Source organism: Erinaceus europaeus, chromosome 1 (genome assembly GCF_950295315.1).
Source record: "Erinaceus europaeus chromosome 1, mEriEur2.1, whole genome shotgun sequence".
Taxonomy (NCBI): Eukaryota; Metazoa; Chordata; class Mammalia; order Eulipotyphla; family Erinaceidae; genus Erinaceus; species Erinaceus europaeus.
Window position 1 is genome coordinate 180,210,955 of NC_080162.1, and position 21,208 is coordinate 180,232,162.

At 39.1% G+C, this 21,208-nt stretch overlaps 1 protein-coding gene across 11 annotated transcripts in view; it reads left to right on the forward strand.

Annotated features, from left to right (window-relative positions):
• Positions 1-21,208, forward strand: part of STAU2 (staufen double-stranded RNA binding protein 2) — a 284,150-nt gene that overhangs the window by 20,445 nt on the left and 242,497 nt on the right. For 3 of the 11 annotated variants that reach the window (XM_060200101.1, XM_060200086.1, XM_060200108.1), the window contains 2 exons: positions 14,359-14,489; positions 19,662-19,821. The exons of 2 other annotated variants lie outside the window; for them this stretch is intronic. In XM_060200101.1, the coding sequence (XP_060056084.1) occupies positions 14,376-14,489; positions 19,662-19,821 (274 nt within the window). In that variant the 5' untranslated portion in view covers positions 14,359-14,375. Of the gene's footprint in view, positions 1-14,343; positions 14,490-19,661; positions 19,822-21,208 lie in introns of those variants that run through there. 6 more of the 11 variants (XM_060200130.1, XM_060200121.1, XM_060200116.1 and 3 more) reach the window with 3 other exon arrangements.

The following is a 21,208-nucleotide window of genomic DNA, read 5'->3' on the forward strand; positions in this document are numbered from 1 at the left end:
AACAAGAACAAAGCAGTATTGTTAAGATAAGGAAACAAGATAAGAGTTTGGGAAGACAAAATAACTAGAATTGCTTCTGGTACTAGGGTACCCCAGAGAGAAAGGGGATTTGGAAGAGATAGATGAAGACCTACTAAATGGAAGTGTATATACTTTTTGAGATCTGCAGAGAGTTGAGTCTTTGGCTGAGTCTGTAACTGCATGGTGGAACCTACTCAAATCAAAGGAAAGAACAATTGGAAAACAGTAAAAATAATTTCCAGGGCTCACACAAGACTGGGAAAAATTCATGTCGGCTATCTAGAGAAGGGGTGGGGAGCCTTTTTTTTTTTTTTTTTTTCTTTTTCTGCCAGTGGCCAACTGGATATTTAAAAATAGCATTCATGGGCAATACAAAATTATCAACTTAAAAATTAGCATTACTGGGAGTTGAGTGGTAGTGCAGTGGGTTAAGTGCATGTGATGCAAAGCGTAAGGACCAGCGTGAGGATCCAAGTTGGAGTCCCCGGCTCGCCACCTGCAGGGGAGTTGCTTCACAAGTGGTGAAGCAGGTCTGCAGGTGTCTCTCTTTCTCTCCCCTTCTCTGTCTTCCCCTCCTCTCTCCATTTCTCTCTGTCCTATCCAACAACAAATGACATCAATAGCAGCAATAATAATAACCACAACAGTGGTAAAAACAACCAGGGTATCCTAAGGAACCCAACATATCCATCCAAAAAGATCTGTGTACACATATGTTCTTGGCAGCACAGTCTGTAATAGCCAAAACCTGGAAGCAACCCAGGTGTCCAACAACAGATGAGTGGCTGAGCAAGTTGTGGTATATATACACAATGGAATACTACTCAGCTGTAAAAAACGGTGACTTCACCATTTTTAGCTGATCTTGGATGGACCTTGAAAAATTCATGTTAAATGAAATAAGTAAGAAACAGAAGGATGGATATGGGATGATCTCACTCTCAGGCAGAAGTTGAAAAACAAGATCGGAAAAAAAAAAACACCCACAAGTAGACCCTGAAATGGAATTGGCGTATCACACCAAAGTAAAAGACTCTGGGGTGGGTGGGTGGGTGGGGAGAATACAGGTCTAAGAAGGATGATAAATGACCTAGTGGGGGTTGTATTGTTATATGGGAAACTGAGAAATTTTATACATGTACAAACTATTGTATTTACTGTTGAATGGGAAACATTAATTCCCCAATAAAAAAATTAAAAACAACAACAACAAAAAAAACCCAGGGTAACAAAAGGGAAAAAATAGCCTCCAGGAGCAGTGGATTTGTGGTGCAGGACTTAAAGGGAACTTCTTCAGTATGATAAAGGACATTCATGAACAACCTATAGCTAATGTTTACCATAATGGCAAAAACTGAAAACTGTAGCTGATCAGGAAGAAGACAAGGATGCCTTTTTTCACTACTGTCATTCAACATTGTACTGAAATACAGTCAGAACTGTTAGACAAGAAAAATAAAGAGAAGACATCAAAATCAGAGAGGCAGAAGTATAGCTTTCTGTTTGCAAATATCATGATACCGTGTGTAGAAAATCCTGTTAGCCTCAGAGGTAGTAAATGAATCCAGAAAGCTTGTGGGTACAGATCAAAACTCATATTTGTATTTCGTTATACCAGCAATGATTGATCCAAGAAGGAAATTAAGAAAACTCTAATTTATGTTGGTCCAGGAGGTGGCGCAGTGGATAAAGCATCAGATTCTTAAGCACGAGGTCTTGAGTTCAATCCCAGGCAGCACCTGTACCAGAGTGATGTCTGGTTCTTTCTCTCCTCCTGTTTTTCTCACTAATAAGTAAATAAAATCTTAAAAAAAAAAAAAAAAAAGAGGGAGTCGGGCTGTAGCGCAGCGGGTTAAGCGCAGGTGGCGCAAAGCACAAGGACCGGCTTAAGGATCCCGGTTCGAACCCCGGCTCCCCACCTGCAGGGGAGTCGCTTCACAGGTGGTGAAGCAGGTCTGCAGGTGTCTCTCTTTCTCTCCTCCTCTCTGTCTTCCCCTCCTCTCTCCATTTCTCTCTGTCCTATCCAACAATGACAACAACAGTAATAACTACAACAATAAAACAACAAGGGCAACAAAAGGGAATAAATAAATAAAATAAATATTAAAAAAAAAAGGTCTCATTTATGATAGCATCCAAAAGCATGAAGGAACTGAAACTTTTTTTTTTTTTTTTTTTTTTACCAGAGCACTGTTCAGCTCTGGTTTACTTACCGTGGTACAGGGGATTGAATCTGGGACTTTATAGCCTCAGGCATGAGAATCTTATTTGCATAATCATTATGGCATCTACCCCGCCTCTGAATTGAAATTTGTACCCTGAAAACTACAATACATTATTGAGAGAAGTTAAAGAAGACATAAATAAACAGAAAGAAATTTTACATATATAGCTTGTAAAACTTACTGTTGTTAAGGTGCTGTCCAGCTTGTGTGTGTGTGTGTGTGTGTGTGTGTGTGTGTAGAGATGGGGTAGGGAGGAGGAAGGATACCAGGATCACATGCATAACAGGCCGTGTGCCTTCCCAAGTGAGTCATCTTGCTGGCCCAACAGAGTGGCAGGTAATATACTTTAAAAATTCAATAAATAGAGGAAAACAGAATAACTTTAAAAGTTAAAAAAAAAAACGGTATGACATACCTATCTAGTTGAGAGAAACTTAGAGGGATTTTACTGATATCCAATAAAGTATACTTCAAAGCTAAAAATATAACCTGGAGCAAAGAAAGGTCCTTTCATAATGATAAAGAGTTAACTAAGTTAATATAACAATGCTGACTATTCATGCACCTATTGTGACTCTTCAAAATAGATGAATAAACAAATAGTAGAAATGCAAGGAGTATTTGCGAAAGGATTAGTCAGAGATTTCAGAAACCAGTTACCAATTGACACAAGTAGATAAAAATTAACACAGCTGACTTGAATAACAATGCCAACCATGTTGACCTGTCTGCACTTATGAACACTTTAATGAATGAAGAAAAACAAGTACACATGGCCCTCATAAGTTCACACAGAATACTTACCAAGAGAAAATATTTTTGGACAATGCCTTTTCAGTTTACTGTGACTTGTTTTTATGACTCAGAATGTGTGAAACCACAATGGTACTAAACCTAATAGAAATACTCTATTGTGAGACTGTTTACATACACATATACATGCAACAAACTATTATTTTTTAAAAATTAATTTATTACTGAAGGAAAGAGGGAGGAAAGCTAGGAAGGAGAGAGGCGGGGGGGGGGGGGGTTAGGAACTGGCCCATCATTATGGTACATGTGATGTTGGGAATTGAACTTGGGACTTCATGCTTGAGAGTCCAATGCTTTATTTGCTACACTACCTCCTGGACCTCTAAAGTCTGTTTTTCAAAAGTCAGTGATAAGAGAACGAAGGAGATAGCATATATGGGAGAAAATCTTTGTCATGTTTTATCTGATTCATATTTAGAATAAAGAACTTTTCCATAAGAAAAAATTACAACGGTGAAAATTGGGTAGCATATTCTGATAGACATTACAAGATCTCTGCCTACCTACCTACTTACCGACCGTCTGACTGACCGACCAACCTAGACACAGCACGTAAACAAAAAGATGGTCAATATCATTAGTTATTAAGGACATGCAAAAAAAGAAATCGAAATATGGGGGTCAGGCGGTAGAGCAATGGGTTAAATGCACGTGGTGCCAAGCGCAAGGACCAGCGTAAGGATCCTGGTTTGAGCCCCCGGCTTCCCAATTGCAGGGGTGTTGCTTCACAGGTGGTGAAGCATGTCTGTAGGTGTCTTTCTCTCCCCCTCTCTTTTTTCCCCTTCTCTCTCCATTTTTCTCTGTTCTAGCCAGTAATGACATCAATAGCAACAACAATAATAATAACCACAACAACATTAAACAACAAGGGCAACAAAAGGGAGAAAAGTAGCCTCCAGGAGCAGTGGATTCATAGTGCAGGCAATGAGCCCCAGCAATATCCCTGGAGGCAGAACAAAAAAGAATACAGTGAAATGCTCTTGTACATCTCTATATTTAGCAGTGTCTAAATCCTAAGGTGGCTTTATTTGAAAAGTCAGAGATTGTAAGCCTGGCACCATGGCATGCTTGAATCAGGTTCTTGAGAATCTTTTCTGTTTATTACTGTCCTGGTGGCACTATCAAGACTTTACAAAGGATAACAGGATATATAGCCTAAGACTTTGACACTATAAAGTACTACTTATTTTTGGCATGACTTTGTAAAATAATATTTCAGATATAGAAATTACACACATTCAAAGTATTGGGCGGTAGAGCAGCGGGTTAAGCACACATAATACAAAGAGCAAGGACCCACAAAGATTCTGGTTCGAGTCCCTGGCTCCCCACTTGCAGTGGGGTAGCTTTACAAATGGTGAAGTAGATCTGCAGGTGTCTTTCTTCTGTCTCCCCTCCTCTCTCAGTTTCTCTCTGTCCTATCCAATAAAAATGGAAAAAATGACCGCCGGGAGCAGTGGATTCGTAGTACCTGCACCGAGCCCCAGTGATAACCTTGGCGGCAATAAATAAAGTTATACACATTCATTATTAATGAAAGAACAAACTAGACTGTCACTTTGGCATATGTGATGTGGGGATCAAACCCATGACCCTTTGTAATTCCTATGTTCTATCACTGAGCTATCTCCCTGACTACAGTGCAGTATTTCAAAGTAGAATGTGAGGACCTCATCCCACCCTCATTTCATTTATTTATTTGTTTTTCAACCAGATCACTTGAGGAAATGCCAGATTATAACACTGTTGTTATAGGGGTACAGTTTCACATCTCTCCAAGATAGGTATCAACATATCTCATTTCACTTTTTAAAATATATTTTATTAGTGATTTATTAGTGATTTTACTAGTGATTAACCCAGTATGCGGCCTCATAGCCCTTGAAGGTCTGACTGTAATTGCTTCTTCACTGGACATGGATGTTGGCAGGTTGATCCATACCCCCAGTCTGTTTCTGTCTTTCCATAATTGGGTAGGGCTCTGGAGACTTGAGACTTGAGGACACATTGGTGAGGTCTTTCTACCCAGGGAAGTCAGGATGGAATTGTAGTAGCATCTGCAACTTGTTGGCTGAAAGGCGGTAAAATTTGTTTAATAAACAGGAGCCCAAAGGTAGGAATAGAGCAGGTAAAATTATGGGTTTTTGTGTGAAAATCTAGAGGTCTATTTTAGGTAAGCCTATCCACATGACTTTAGTAATTTTTGCCTGAGCCTGATAGCTAACATGCAGGTGGACTAAAAATACTGTCTGAGAAGATGGTGTCAGAGTTGAGAATAGGGCTAGAAAGAAAGCTGGATCAGGGCAGATAGGTATTAGCATATCTCATTTCAGTTGTAATATAATACATGCATGTAGAGGAAATAAGTCAGTTATATAATATGCTGTTGCCACATTTTCATTTGATGTCTTAGTGAACTTTTTTTTAAGTGTTTTTTTTATATTTTCATTTATTTCCTTTTGTTGCCCTTGTTTTATTGTTATAGTTATTGTTGTTGTTATTGATGTTGTTGTTGTTGGATAGGACAGAGAGAAATACAGAGAGCTAGGGAAGACAGAGGGGGAGAGAAAGAGAGATACATGCAGACCTGCTTCACCGCTGGTGAAGCGACTCCCCTGCAGGCGGGGAGCCGAGGGCTCGAACTGGGATCCTTACATTGGTCCTTGCGCTTTGCGCCACATGTGCTTAACCCACTGTGCTTTTTTTTTTTTTTTAAATATTTATAAAAAGGAAACACTGACAAAACCATAGGATAAGAGGGGTACAGCTCCACACAGTTCCCACCACCAGAACTCCATATCCCATCCCCTCCCCTGATAGCTTTCCTATTCTTTAACCCTCTGGGAGTATGGACCCAAGGTCATTGTGGGATACAGAAGGTGGAAGGTCTGGCTTCTGTAATTGCTTCCCTGCTGAACATGGGCATTGACTGGTTGATCCATACTCCCAGCCTGCCTTTCTCTTGCCCTAGTGGAGCTGGGTTCTGGGGAATCAGAGCTCCAGGACACATTGGTGGGGTTGTCTGTCCAGGGAAGTCTGGTTGGCATCATGCTAGCATCTGGAACCTGGTGGCTGAAAAAAGAGTTAAACATACAAAGCTAAAAAAATTGTTGACTAATCATGAACCTAAAGGCTGGAATAGTGCAGATGAAGAGTTGGGGGGGGGAGGGGAAGGGCACTGAGCTCCAGCAAGAACCCTGGAGACAAAAAAAAAACCAAAAAACAAAAAACTATTATTTCCATTTTACTGTTCCAGGAAAATGAGATTTAAGTACTTTCTAGTGTCACACAGATTATCAGTAAGTGGCAAGGATATCCAGAGTGAGTTCTTAACCATCATATAAAAATTGGTTACTTAAAATGACAGTCTTAAATTGTGAAATCGGTTATCATTAAGCTTACTCGGCAAACGCTAGAAGAAGAATTAAGCTTACTTACTTTTATGCTTCTATTTCAGTCTATTTCTATCTTGAAATCTCGTCTGTGAAGACTTTATAAGTTCTCTAAAACTTTTGTCTGTGCAACATTATATATAACTCATTTTATAAATCTACAGTTACATATATGCACACACACATATATTCTGTTTATCTCAAGTTATAGAAGATTTATTAATGATAGAGATTGGAGAGAAAGAGAGAGAACCAGAACATGACTCTGGCACATGTCAGTGTCAGGGCTCAAGCTAGGGACTTTATGCTTAAGAATCCAACACTTTTCCCACTATGGCCACCTTTCTGGTTGTCCATACCTTTCTGTATGTGACTTGGTTCAGATTTCCATTCTCTCTTAGACACTTACTAGCTGAAAGCCTTTATTGGCTTTCACCACTGCACCACCTCCTGGGCTTATGTCAACTCAATTTTTAGAGATTTATTTTATTTATTAAGAAGATGGAGAGAGAAAGAGATGCCTTTGTTTTCTCTGAGTAAATCCCCAGGAGAGGGGTTTCTGAGTTATAAGGCAGGTCCATTTCTAATGTTCTGATGAATCTCCAGACTACTTTCCAAGGGGTTGAGCCTATGCAGAGCTTTGTTCATAGAAACGTGGTTTATAATAACCAAAACTTGGAAGCAACCCAGAAGCTAAATGATAGATGAATGGCCAAGGAAGAAGGTGTGGTACATAGACATAATGGAGTACTATGCAGCTGTTAAAAGTGATGATGTCCAGGGGGCCGGGTGGTAGCACAGTGGGTTAAGAGCACATGGCACGGAGCACCAGGACCAACACAAAGATCCCAGTTCGAGCCCCCATCTCCCCACTAGCAGGGGGGTCACTTCACAAGCAATGAAACAGGCCTTCAGGTGTCTATCTCTCTCTCCTACCCTCTGTCTTCTCCTCATCTCTCAGTTTCTCTGTCCTATCCTGCAATAATAACAGTAACAGCAACAGCAAGGGCAACAAAAATGGGGAAAAAAATGGACTGTAGGAACAGTGGGTTTGTGATATAGGCACCAAGCCCGATCAATAACCCTGGAGGCAAATATGATGATGCCCTCATCTTTGCAGTATCTTGCTCAGAACTTGAAGGTATGTTGAGAGAGGCAAGCCAGAAAGAGAGCATCATTCTGACCTATCCAGTGCTTGGGATCAAAGCCATTGGACTGCATATATATTTTAATTTCTCTCTCTTGTGATCAGGGTTATCACTGGGGCTTGGTGCCTTCAAGACGCATCCACTGCCCCTGGCAGCCATTTCTGCCCCCCCCCTTACTTGCTAGGGCAGAGAGAAATTGAAAAGGGGGCGGGTAGAGACAGAAGGAGACAGAAAGAGAGATGCCTGCGTGCAGGTAGGGAACAGAGGCTTGAACCTGGGCCCTTGTACATGCTTAAATAGGTATTCCACTGCGTGGCCCCTCTATATTTAAAAAATATATATATTTTAGGGAGTCACGGTAGCGCAGCAGGTTAAGCACACGTGGCGCAAAGTGCAAGGACCTGCGTAAGGATTCCTGTTCAAGCCTCCGGCTCCCCACCTGCAGGGGAGTTGTTTCACAATTGGTGAAGCATGTTTGCAGGTGACTTTCTCTCCCCATCTCTGTCTTTTCCTCCTCTCTCTATTTCTCTCTGTCCTATCCAACAACGACGACAACCATAATAACTACAACAATAGAAGAACAAGGGCAACAAAAGACAATAAATGAATAAATAAAAATTTAAATATGTTTATATTTTAAACTTTTTTGTTTTAATATTTTATCTTTGTTTATTGGATAGAGACAGCCAGAAGTTGAGAGGGAAGGGGGAGATAAGAAGGGAGACAGAGGGAGTCGGGTGGTAGCGCAGCGGGCTAAGTGCATGTGGCGCAAAGCGCAAGGACCGGAGAGTAATGATCCCAGCTCGAGCCCCCGGCTCCCCACCTGGCAGGGGAGTTGCTTCACAGGCAGTGAAGCAAGTCTGTAGGTATCTATCTTTCTCTCCCCCTCTCTGTTTTCCCCTTTTCTGTCCTATCTAACAACAATGACATCAATAACAACAGCAACAATAAAAACAAGGGCAACAAAAGGGAAAATAAATAATAATAAAATGATAAAAAGAAAAAGAAGGGAGACAGATACCTGTATTCCTGCTTCACCACTTGTGAAGTTTTCCCACTGTAGGTGGGGACCAGGGACTTGAACCCACCTGACTTGCACTGCATCCTGCACTCAACCAGGTGCGCTACTACCCGGCCCCTAAAAAATATTTTTTAAATTACTACTAGGAGTGTGTCTGGGGCTTGGTGCTGGCATTATGAATCTAGTCTAGTACTCTCAAGGCCTAAATTTCCTTTTCCTTTTTTTTTTTTTTTTAATTCTCCACTTTTTATTTTAATTTGATAGGACAGAAATTGAGAAAGGAGGCAAGATAGAGAGATACCTGTAGCACTGCTTCACTGCTTGTGAAACTTCTCCCCTGCAGATGGAGACCAGGGGCTCGAACCTGGATCCTTGCACATGGTACCATCTGCACTCAACCTGATGCACCATTGCCCATTCCCTTATATTTCAATTTTTGTAGATTGATTTATAATTTTGTAACTTCTTTTAAAAAAAAATGGTTTACTTTTTACATTACCCCATTACTGAGCTCTGTCAGGTTGTTAATACTAAAAAAATTTTATTTTAAAGATTTATTTATTAGGAGGGAAAGAACCAGTGTGGTACTTGGCATATGCAGTGTGAGGGCTCAAACTCAGGACCTTACACATGCAAGCTTTGTGCTCCACGGTTGTCTGCCCACCTAATCTTGATAAGGCTTCTGACTAGAAGAACAGCTATTTAAGATAACATTTTATGGCTGGTCAAATAGCTCACTTGGTGATCTTGCTGCTTTGCCTTGTGTGAGACACAAGTTAAAGCCACTTCCCTTCCGTATTGAAGAATGCCTCCATGCTGTAATCTTTTTATTTTTTTAAAATTAATTTAATTTAATTTATTTATTTTCCCATTTTGTTGTCCTTGTTGTCTTTTTATTGTTGTTGTAGTTATTGATGTCATTTGTTTTTGGATAAGACAGAGAAATGGAGAGAGGAGGGGCAGACAGAGAGCGGGAGAGAAAGATAGACACCTGCAGACCTGCTTCATCGCCTGTGAAGTGACTCCCCTGCAGGCGGGGAGCCGGGGGCTAAACCAGGATCCTTACTCTGTGGTCCTTGCACTTTGCGCCACCTGCGCTTAACCTGCTGCGTTACTGCCGGACTCCCTGTCATCTTTTTCATTCTGTCTCTGTTTCTTTGTCTCTAAAAGCTGAGACTGATGGTCAAGTTAGTCATTTTGTAAAATAAAAATGGTAACTTTGATTAATTACTTTTAAATTTACTGATTTGAAACCTTTCTATTTTATTTAACAAACTTCTATTAAAGTGATATCATGCATTTGCTTATTTATTTTATTTTTTAAAATATTTATTTATTTATTGAATAGACACAACCAGAAATTGAGAGGTAAGGGGGTGATAGAGAGGGAAAGAGATAGAGAGACACCTGCAGCACTGCTTCACCCTTTGTGAAGTTTTCCCCCTGCAGGTGGGGACCCAGGGACTCGAACCTGGGACCTTGCATGCTGTAACATGTGCACTCAGCCAGGTGTGCCATCACCTGGACCCTGCATTTATTTGTTTACATGCCTGTTAGCACCAAAATTTTAGTTACATATTAAAATGTTTAATTAGGGGATGGGCAGCGTCTTACCCAGTAGAAGCAGAGCACACACCTTACCATGCAGGAGGATCCAGGTTCAACCCCCTCGTCCCCACTTGTAGGAGGAAGCTTCACAAGTGGTGAAGCAGTACTGCAGGTGTTTTCCTCGATCACCCCCTTCCCAGAGCTGTGCTACAAGTGTCTATCTTTCTCTTTCTCTTTTTTTTAAATTTGTTTCTTTATTGGGGAATTAATGTTTTACATTCAACAGTAAATGCAATAGTTTGTACGTGCATAACATTCCCCAGTTTCCCATTTAACAGTACAACCCCCACTATGTCATTTATCATCCTTCATGGACCTGTATTCTCCCCACCCACCCACCCCAGAGTCTTTTACTTTGGTGCGATATGCCAATTACATTTCAGGTTCTACTTGTGTTTTCTCTGTTTCTCTTTATTAAAAAAGAAAAACAAATAAAAAAATACCACCAAACAAAACAAAACAGAAAATAAAATAAATGATCATACAGATTGGTGGATTTGTTGTGCAGGCCCTGAGCACATGGATAACCCTGGTGACAAAAAGACAAAAAAAAGTTTAATTGGATTTATGTTATGAATGAAATGGAATATAGTTTTAACATCATGCTATTAGTTAGTATTTTCCTATATAGGGTATAGATTTATAGAGCTATAAACTTGCTATTTTAACCTATTCAAAACTTAATGCTATTAAGCATTTTATGCTGTACAGTTTTCACATGTTTGCTATGCTCCTAGCTTTTTGCATTTTGACAGATGAGTAGGCAGCATTGCTGAGTTAAGACTATTCAGTAGTGTAAACACTATTTACAGTCATGTAGAAATACTTGTTTATATTTATTTATTGGAGATAGAAAATTTGAGAGGGAAGGGGAGGTGTAGGGGAGAAAAAGAGAAGACAGCTGCAACACTGCTTCGTTACTTGTGAGACTTCTCCCCTGTGGTAGGTGGGGCAAGAGGGGGAACCCACCCTGTGTCCTTGAGCATTTTTTTTTTAAATTTTATTTTATTTATTCCCTTTTGTTGTCCTTGTTTTTTATTGTTGTAGTTATTATTCTTGTTGTCGTCGTTGTTGGATAGGACAGAGAGAAATGGAGAGAGGAGGGGAAGACAGAGAGGAAGAGAGAAAGATAGACATCTGCAGACCTGCTTCACCACCTGTGAAGCGACTACCCTGCAGGTGGGGAGCTGGGGTTCGAACAGGGATCCTTATGCCCGGTCCTTGTGCTTTGCGCCACCTGCGCTTAACCCGCTGCGCTACAGCCCGACTCCCAGAGCATTTTTTTTTTTTAAAGATTTTATTTATTTATGAGAAAGATAGGAGGAGAGAGAAAGAACCAGACATCACTCTAGCACATGTGCTTCCGGGGATCGAACTTGTGACCTCATGCTTGAGAGTCCAAAGCTTTACCGCTGTGCCACCTCCCGGACCACATCTGTGTGCATTTTAAGGAGTGCTCATCAGGTGTGCCACCACCTGACCCTCTATTTACAGTCTTATGCAAAATTGACTGACCTGTTGTTGCTGAAACTTGACCAAGGTGTTTTCAGATAGAGGCAGAGACAGATACAGAGCAAAGAGGCAGAAGGAGAGATACAAAGATGCCACAGTTCTGAATCTTCTTCCTCCAGTGTGCTGGAGGTTGAATTCAAACCTGGGTTATGCTCAAGGAAAAGCAGGCACATTATCCAGGTGAACTGTAGTGCCCCAGGATGGACTGATTTTTACCAGATGTTAGTATTTCCTGAATAAAAGTTTATTTATTTTTCAAATTGGCATTCTTTTTTATTTTGATGTACTGAGACTTTATATCTGCCACAGTTCCCAGTGGGTCTCCTCCTTCCTTTTGTTTGGAGGGACTGTGGAGAGACAGGCACACAGCATTTGTGTGTGATGTTCTCAGGGCATACTAAGGATTAAACTCTGGTCTTGAGGCATGGCAAACTGTGCACTCTACTAGGTGAATTATCTCTTGGTTTCCATTCTTCCTTTGCTTTTTGAATATTCAGGCAACTGTTCTCTGTTGAACTTGACTATTTAATGCTATAATATGCAAGAAGTACATTTGATAGTCTGTCTCAGATCACCTTATTTGTTATTTTTTTTACTTAATGACTGATTTCCTGAACTGAATGTTACAGTTTATAAAATGCTTATTTGACTAATACACAAATGATAATACAATGCAGGTTTCTACAAACACCTTTTAATTTTACTCTTGTCTGTTTTGTACTCTTCCCAAAAGAATGACTAATAGTTTGTTATTAGTTTCCAAGCCAACTTGTAGACTCTGTTGGTTCTACAGTTGGTTGTTTAGATTCTCTTTCCTTTTCTTTATTCCTTGTCAGGTATCTAAATCATTTTCTTACAACTTATGAACCGTAATGATTGTGATCAGGTTATCATACTAATTACTGGTCCTGCTAAGAGTATTGAATGTTCCAAAGACTACAGTTCACTACATTTAAACATTATCATGGAAAGTTTCTCTAAGCAGCTATTTTCATTTTATGTATTGTCAATACATTGTGACTACTGTTTAATTGGCCAGCATGTATGTAATCTACTTGCTTAGGTTTAAAAATGCATATTGGCACAGTGGATTTTGACAGAGAAACAAACAAAAAATCAATTAGATATGTCTGTAAATGAGATGAAGAAGGATAAACTAATGTAGTACTGTAGTAGGGAAGTATTCTGAGACTCTTAATAGTATTAGTGGTAGAATTTAGAAAACCATACAGTATACATTTGCAAGTTTTAATCTTGTGGGTAATAACTTTTGAGTTAAGTAGGACAGAGTTACGATTCTTTTTAAAAATTTTAAAAATATTTATTTATTCCCTTTTGTTGCCCTTGTTGTTTTATTGTTGTAGTTGTTGTTATTGACGTCATTGTTATTAGATAGGACAGAGAGAAATGGCCAGAAGAGGGGAAGACAGAGAGGGGGAGAGAAAGAGAGACACCTACAGACCTGCAAGCGGCTCCCCTGCAGGTGGGGAGCCGGGGGCTCGAACTGGGATCCTTATGTCGGTCCTTGTGCTTTGCGCCTCGTGCACTTAACCCGCTGCGCTACCGCCAGACTCCCCAGAGTTATGATTTTTACTATGACAGAGTGGCTTAAGTGTAAGTAAGAACTGTTCAAGTCTTTCAGGTTATGACAGAATTTCTTAAACAAGATCCAAAAAGCACAGACTGTAACATAAAAGACGGATGAATATAAAACATAATCCTATCAATAGAGAAAAGGACCAATACACTTTACAGAAGGGAAAAAAACCTATGTGATCAATAACATGAGAACTTGATTAGCCTCTTTAGTAATCTGGGAATGCAAATTGAAATAATGATAACAAAAGATGTCAGTGGGATCACTAGATATTAAAAATGAAAGCCACTTGACCATATGGAATATTTGCAGGTTTGAGGAGAAATAGTAATTCTCATATGAGGAAGGTGACATGGCTCCAGCATTCTGAGTGCTATTTAGTGTGGCGTATTTCTACTTATAAGAGCAAAGAAGTTACTTTAAAAAAATGACTAAAGAGTTAGTAACTGGTCCTAGGACTTCAGGCTTACAGTTTTTTTTTAATGCTTCCTCAAAATAAGGAAAGAAGATCAATAAGTAAAATTAGTTTTATAGTAATAAAAATCATGGGAATTATAGGTTTATGCTTTTTTTTTGGGGGAAGAAAGGATAAATAAGTGGATTTAAAATTGTTATAATCTTATATTGAAAATACTTATGCTGCTATATGTATGTACAAAGAGTAACTTTTGGGTAGTTGGAAAACTTATGACACATTTTTACATAGAAAAACATAGGAAAAACTTATCATGACTTTTCCAACAACCCAATATATATATGTCTGTATATTTCTGCCTAAAGAGTCACTTAGATAGTTAAGGAAAAAGTTGCTGTGATTTATTGTTTAAAAATGTGATACTTGTTTGTGTTAAATGTAATAGAAGACATTAGATGATTAAAAAATTGAATGTAAAATTTATGAACATGATTGAAACCAGATATATAATCTGACTTCAGTCTTAAAAAAAAAGTGCAAATTAGATTTTCTTCCATTTCGTAAAGTCATTCTTCAAAAAAATTTTTACAGCCTTTTTATTTACAGCTTCTCTCCAAGATAAAATGGCAAACCCCAAAGAGAAAACTCCAATGTGTCTGGTAAATGAGTTAGCCCGTTTCAATAGAGTCCAACCTCAGTATAAACTTCTGAAAGAAAGAGGGCCTGCTCATTCAAAGGTAAGGTTATGAAGAGAGGTGGTGAGACATGCTTATCAAAGCCTATCAGATTTATCGTCTCAGGTTTCAATTGTGTTTCCTTTTGTGGGGAGGGAGCATCGGATAGCCTTAAGGCTTTCGGTCTTTTGTAAAGAATATTTTGAAGTCTAATTAATCTGTTCTGTAGTTCATTATGGTTTATAAAGTTCTCTCAGATATACATTACAAAAACCTTAAAACAGAGAGCACATGAAATAATCAAGTTTTGTTTTCCATTTTGTAAATTAAGAAGCTCATGCACGGAACAGTTTTGTTACTGCTTTAATTGTTTATGAGTGTCAATGCCAGCGACTGATTATGTGTTCTTTGGCTCCCAGGTATAATGCTCTTTCCATTAAATCACAACTGCTAAACATGGAGAAAGAGCAAATATAATACTAGTTAACTAAGGGAGATGTTTTTTCCACTATGACATAAAAGTCCAAGATTGATCATTTGTAAAAGTTCTGTATTCCAATGTTAGTATCATCCATGCATTCACTTACAGTGTTCTTTTAGATAGAAAACTAATTTAAAGGTCTGGGGAGATAGCATAATGGTTACAGGGAACACTTTCATGCCTGAGGTTCTGAGTATCCTGGTTCAACCCCCAGCACCACCATAAACCAGAGCTGAGCAGTGCTCTGGTCTTTTTATCTGTTTCGTCTCCTCCTCCTCCTTCTTTCTCTCTCTCTTTCTCTCACTCATTAAAATAAAATAAAAATATTAAAAAAAAATTTAAAGCTCGAGGTCCTGCACTAGATCTCCAGCACTGTTTATGCCAAAGTGAAGCCCTGGTTCTCCGCCCCTTTCTCATAAGTAATTACAGAAATCCTTAAAAAATAGAAAAACAGTTTATATGTATAGTTTCAAACTTAGATGTTGACATATGTAATAAATTGACAACTAGTGCATTCATCTTTGAGTTAGATCCATTTTCTTAGAGTTTCTGTGCACACATTTTCTATTCATTAATTTAATTTAATTTTTTTTTTGCCACCAGGGTTATTTTAAGGACTCAGTACCTACACAACTCAATTGTCATTGACAACCTTTATTCTCTCTAAATAGAAGATGAGAGACAGAAAGAAATGGGAAGAGAGAGTGAGAGGAGAGATACCTGTAGCACTGCTACCGCACATAAAGCTTCCTCCCTTGCAGGGCCATGTGGGGGGCTTGAATCTGATAAGTTTGTGCTCTACCAGATAAACCACCACTTGGCCCCTTCTTGGTGTATTTTTAATCTTGGGTATTGGAGATTATGGTAATGATCAGAAGTTTTTGTATACAAGATGGAATCCACTGATTTCCTAAAAGCGGGCTTTTTTTTCATCTTGTTTTCCTATTTTCTTTATCACTTTATTAAAGACAAATGTTGGTTTTTAGGATTTTTGTTGTCACAAGGATACATTTCCCTAAGATATGTGTCAGTACATTTCATCTTCAACTAAACCATCATCTTATCCTACCATGGAGACTTAGGACTTTTCCCTCTTTCTTTCCCCCTCCCCTGCCCTCCCCTGCCCTCCCCTCCCCTCCCCTCCCCTGCCCTCCCCTCCCCTCCCCTCCCCTCCCCTCCCCTCCCCTCCCCCTCCCCTCCCCTCCCCTCCCCCTCCCCTCCCCTCCCCTCCCCTCCCCCCTCCCCTCCCCTCCCCTCCCCTCCCCTCCCCTCCCCTCCCCTCCCCTGTCTTTTGGCTGAGGGCTTTTGTGCCTGTGTGACTCCACTGCTCCTGGGAGATTCTTCCTCCCCACCATTTCAATCTCTGGTGGGGGTAGAAAGAGAAGCATAGTTCTACCATTTGTGAAACTCCCCCTGTGCGTGGTGCTTTTATGTGGTGTTAGTGGCTCAATACTGAGTAAAGTGTTTTCCTCTACCAGACGAGCTCTCACCTGACACCCTAATTTCCTTTCTAGAGTTTGTCTTTTTAATTTTTATGAGGGAGAGTGGTTCTGTTCTCAGCGTCGGCTCTTCTTTAGATTCATCAAGAGAGATTTATAAAATACTTAAGCCTGTGGCTCGGGAGGTGGTGCAGTGGATAAAGCATGAGACTGTCAAGCATGGGACTGAGTTCAGTCCCCGGCAGCATATGTACCAGAGTGATAACTGGTTCTTTCTCTCTCCTCCTATCCTTCTCATTAATACACACATAAATAAATAAATAAATATATTTAAAAAATACTTAAGCCTTCCCACCCCTAGTAGTTCTAATTTAATTAGTCTTTGGATGAGACCTACAGATCAGTTTTTTAAAAAAACTTTTTTTTTTTTTAGTTTTTTAAATAATTCAGAGTACCATTTGTAGAACTTCTAGTGCCATAGTGCTTCCATGTACTTCCAAGTCTTGAACCTGGGGTCTTACATTTAGTTCTTTATATGAGGAGGATATTAATTCCTTGTTAGATATGTGATGTATGAAAATTTTCTCCAATTAAGAAGAGTTATTACTATTCTTTTTTCTGATGAGTTTCTTTTTGCTGTGCAGAAGCCTTTTAGTTTAATATGTTCTCATTTGTTTATTTTTGTTTTTTTTCAGTTGTCATTAAAGTTGAGTCAAAGATATCACTGAAGCTGATGTTTTTGATTGAACTGGCTTATGTTTTTTCCTCCACATATTGTGGTTAGGAATTACATCCAGTATTTTAATCCGCCTTGAGTTATTTTTTATATGCACTGTTGGATATTGGCCTACTTTCATTTGCGTGTGATTTTCTAGTTTTCCCAACATTTGTTAAAGAGACTTTTCTGTCTCCATGTCTGCTCATAATTCTTTTGTCATAAGTTAACTATATGTGTGAGTTTATACTTGTACTCTGGGCTCTAATCCATTTATCTCTATGTCTATTTTAGGAAAATATTTATTTTTATGAGAGAGAGAACAGAATACTATTCAGCTGTGCATGTGCAGTGCTAAGCACTGGACCTGTGGCTTTACACATACAAGTTCTGTGCTATCACTGAGCTGCCTCCCCAACTGTATGCCTATTTTGTCCACTGCTATACTGTCTTGGTTGCAGTAGCTTAGTTGTATAGTTGTGGCACTTCCAGACTTCATGAAAAATCATTGTAAAAGTGGGCACATGTTTTAAAGATATATTCTTGGTATGTATTTTCAAATGAATCAGAATCAAAGCAAAAATTAGTCACCTTATAGAGTCCTGTTTCTATTTTGAACGCCAGTCATAAATATTTTCCAGTTCTGTAGAACTACTGAAAACTTGCATAAAGTAATGCAGATGTAGCACTGTGCTCACACATTCATCTTTCAGAATTATCAGTGAGTATATTTCCTTTATTTCTTGTTCTTTCACTATACATATGTACTTTCTTCTTTGACAATTTGAAAATGAGTTTTGGCTATTTTAGTACTTCACTCATCGATACTTGTATATTTACCTTGTAAGGAATTCTCTTTTTAAAATGATTTTTTATTAGTGATTTAATAATGATTGACAAGACTGTGGTATACGGGAGGGGGGTACAGTTTCATACAGTTTCCATCAGCAGAGTTCCATATTCCCTCCCCTCCATTGGTAGTATCCCTGTTCTTCATCCCTCTGAGAGGTCTCTATGGGGTGCAGGATGTGGGAGGTCTGGCTTCTGTAATTGCTTCTCCACTGGACATGGGCGTTGACAGGTCCATCTCTACCCCCAGCCTGTTTCTGTTGAGAAGTATATTCTGTATATCCACAGCTCCATCATCACTCAACTAATTTAGTCCTAACTGGAAAAGTTTCCTACTTCTCCAGATACCTTTTATACCTGATTTTTAATTTAAATCCAGACTTATTCAAGCGTATTGTAAGTATGTTGTACTTTATCATGTATTTTCACCACACACACACACACACACACACACACACACACACACACACACACACACACACACAGTTCTTTTACTTACAAAAGCCTTTCCCTACATTCTTTTGCTTTATTTATTTATTTATTTTGGTTTCCCTTTCACAAAATTGACATATTTTTAACAGTTTAGGCCTGCTGTTAAGGAGAACAACTCAAATTCTAGAGCATTCTGTTTGTTTCTCTGTGACTTAGGCTAAATATTTTCAGTTAAAAGTGCCTCCTCCTCCTCCTCTTCCTCCTTGTCTTCTCCCTTGATTTGAAAGGAGTTTTCAGAGTATTTGTGAAGTAAAAAGTCGACAGAACTCTTGACTAGTTAAATGTTGCTTGTGGAGTGCTGAGAGGTTATTGGTGACATAATAATAAATAGCATTGCCTGATGCCTTGAATAAGTTGTTCTGATATAAGCATGAGGGAAAGGGGCTGTGTGATGGCACACCTGGTCAAGCACACATTGTACTAAGTGCAAGGGCCCAAGCAAGGATCTGGTTCGAGCCCCTGCTCACAACCTGAGGGGCTCTGCTTCACGAGTGGTGAAGCAGGTCTGAAGGTGTCTCTTGATCTCTCTTCCTTTCTGTCTCCCCCTCCTCTCTCAATTTCTCTCTATTCTATCCAAAAAAAAAAAATTGGCCACTAGGAGCAGTGAATTGAGCCCCAGTGATAACCCTGGAGGTAAAAAAATAAAAAATTAAAAAAAAAAATAACCTTTAGGAAAAAGACTTTATAGCTATTATAGAGGTAGGACTTTGAATTCCCTTAAGAGTTTCTCTTTTTCTTATTTCTTTTGGGAAGACTTTCTGAATGACATTAACAATATTAATTTTACTTAGTGATGTGATCTTTATTTATCTTAATATTTATATTTGTTGTTAAGTTTGGGTAGTATAGAACAGAATTTGACACGATTTCTTACAGTTTTTTAGATAGCATAAGATTTTTGTTGTGGGGCCGGATGGTGGCACACTTGGTTGAGCAGTGTACAGGGACTCTGGTTCAAGCCCCTGGTCCTCACCTGCGAGGGAAAGCATTACAAGTGGTGAAGCAGGTTTGCAGGTGTCTGTCTCTGTCTGTCTCTCTCTCTCTCTCTCTCCCCTCCTTTCAATTTCTGGCTATCTCTATCCAATAAATAAATAAAGATAATAAAAAAATTAAAAAAAAGGATTTTGTTGCAACTACACATTATAAGGTAACTTACAGCTCTGAAGTTGTGATTTTGTGGTATACCTGGCTTTTTCTCTTAGGTAGTACATTTAATTTCCTGAGGAAATTTAATGTTTTTCTACTTATATCTTTCAAAGATGTTCTCAGTGCAGCTGAGTCTTGGTGAGCAAACATGGGAGTCCGAAGGAAGCAGTATAAAGAAGGCCCAACAGGCTGCTGCTAATAAAGCTTTGGCTGAATCGACACTTCCCAAACCAGTTCAGAAACCACCCAAAAGCAATGTTAACAATAATCCAGGTATGCTACTCACTTGTTTTCCTTCTCATTGTATTTTTGTGTCCTACATGTGTTCTGTGTATTTGCCATTATAGCAAAATAGGTAGTAACATGCACACCTACACCCACACTCAGTAGCTGAATAGTGAGAATGAAGAATAAATTGTAAATATTTTATTATTTTCCCATACTAAATAATATAAAAGTTCATTATGTACATGTCAAATGATGGTAAAAACATTTGAATACAAAGAGTTGAAAAGCTGTGCGTTATGTTTTTTTTTCTTCTAAAATTAAGATAGAAATGATAAATTTCTCTTTTAAAATACAGATTATATAATGAAAATATTCATTTTCACTGTAGTTTAATAAGGAGTTAGTAACTTACTCTTTTGTTTTTTAGTACTGAAATAATTGATGTTCAATTTTAGAACATTTATATGAAGTTCATGAAGTATTGTTAACTAATTGTACAGTACTGTAAACCAGTAAACATATTAATATAATGGTAGATCATAAAATTTGATTAAAAAGAGAAAGTAACAAGTTCAGCTGTGTGCAGTAAACTGCTAAGTTGACAAGTGTTCTAGTTTTAAGCTCCTAAGAATAATTTGAAAGTTGCATTATGGCTCGAAAGCTCACTCAGTAGAGTGTGCATGTTACCATGTGTGAGGAACTGGATTCTAGTCCCAGCACGAAATAGAAGTACCTTGGATGACACCAGAGGAAGCTCTACGGGTGGTGGAGTAGTGCTGTGGCATTTATCTTCTCTCTGTCTTTCTTTTCATCATTTTCTTTCTCTCAAAAATAAGGAGTAGAAAATTGGATGAGGATTGATCTGGAAGGTGGCGCAGCAGCTAAGGCACTAGACTCTCAAGCATGAGGTCCTCAGTTCAATCCCCAGCAGCACATATACCAGAGTGATGTCTGGTTCTTTCTCTTCTCCTGTATTTCTCATTAATAAATAAATGAAATATTAAACAACAACAACAACAAAAAAAGAAAATTGGGTGAGGGTAGATAGCATAATGGCTATGCAAGGAGACTCTCATACCCAAAAATTGGGCCAGAGAACCTGCTCAGTGGTGTTCTCCACACTTACGACGCTCAGTTCATTCTACACGGCCTTGCTGTAAAAAATAAAACTTTTGGGAGTCGGGCGGTAGCGCAGTGGGTTAAGCGCAGGTGGTGCAAAGCGCAAGGACCGGCGTAAGGATCTGGGTTCCAGCCCCCGGCTCCCCACCTGCAGGGGAGTCGCTTCACAGGCGGTGAAGCAGGTCTGCAGGTGTCTATCTTTCTCTCCCCCCTCTGTCTTCCCCTCCTCTCTCCATGTCTCTCTGTCCTATCCAACAACAACGACATCAATAACAACAACAATAATAACTACAACAACAATAAAAAAAGACAA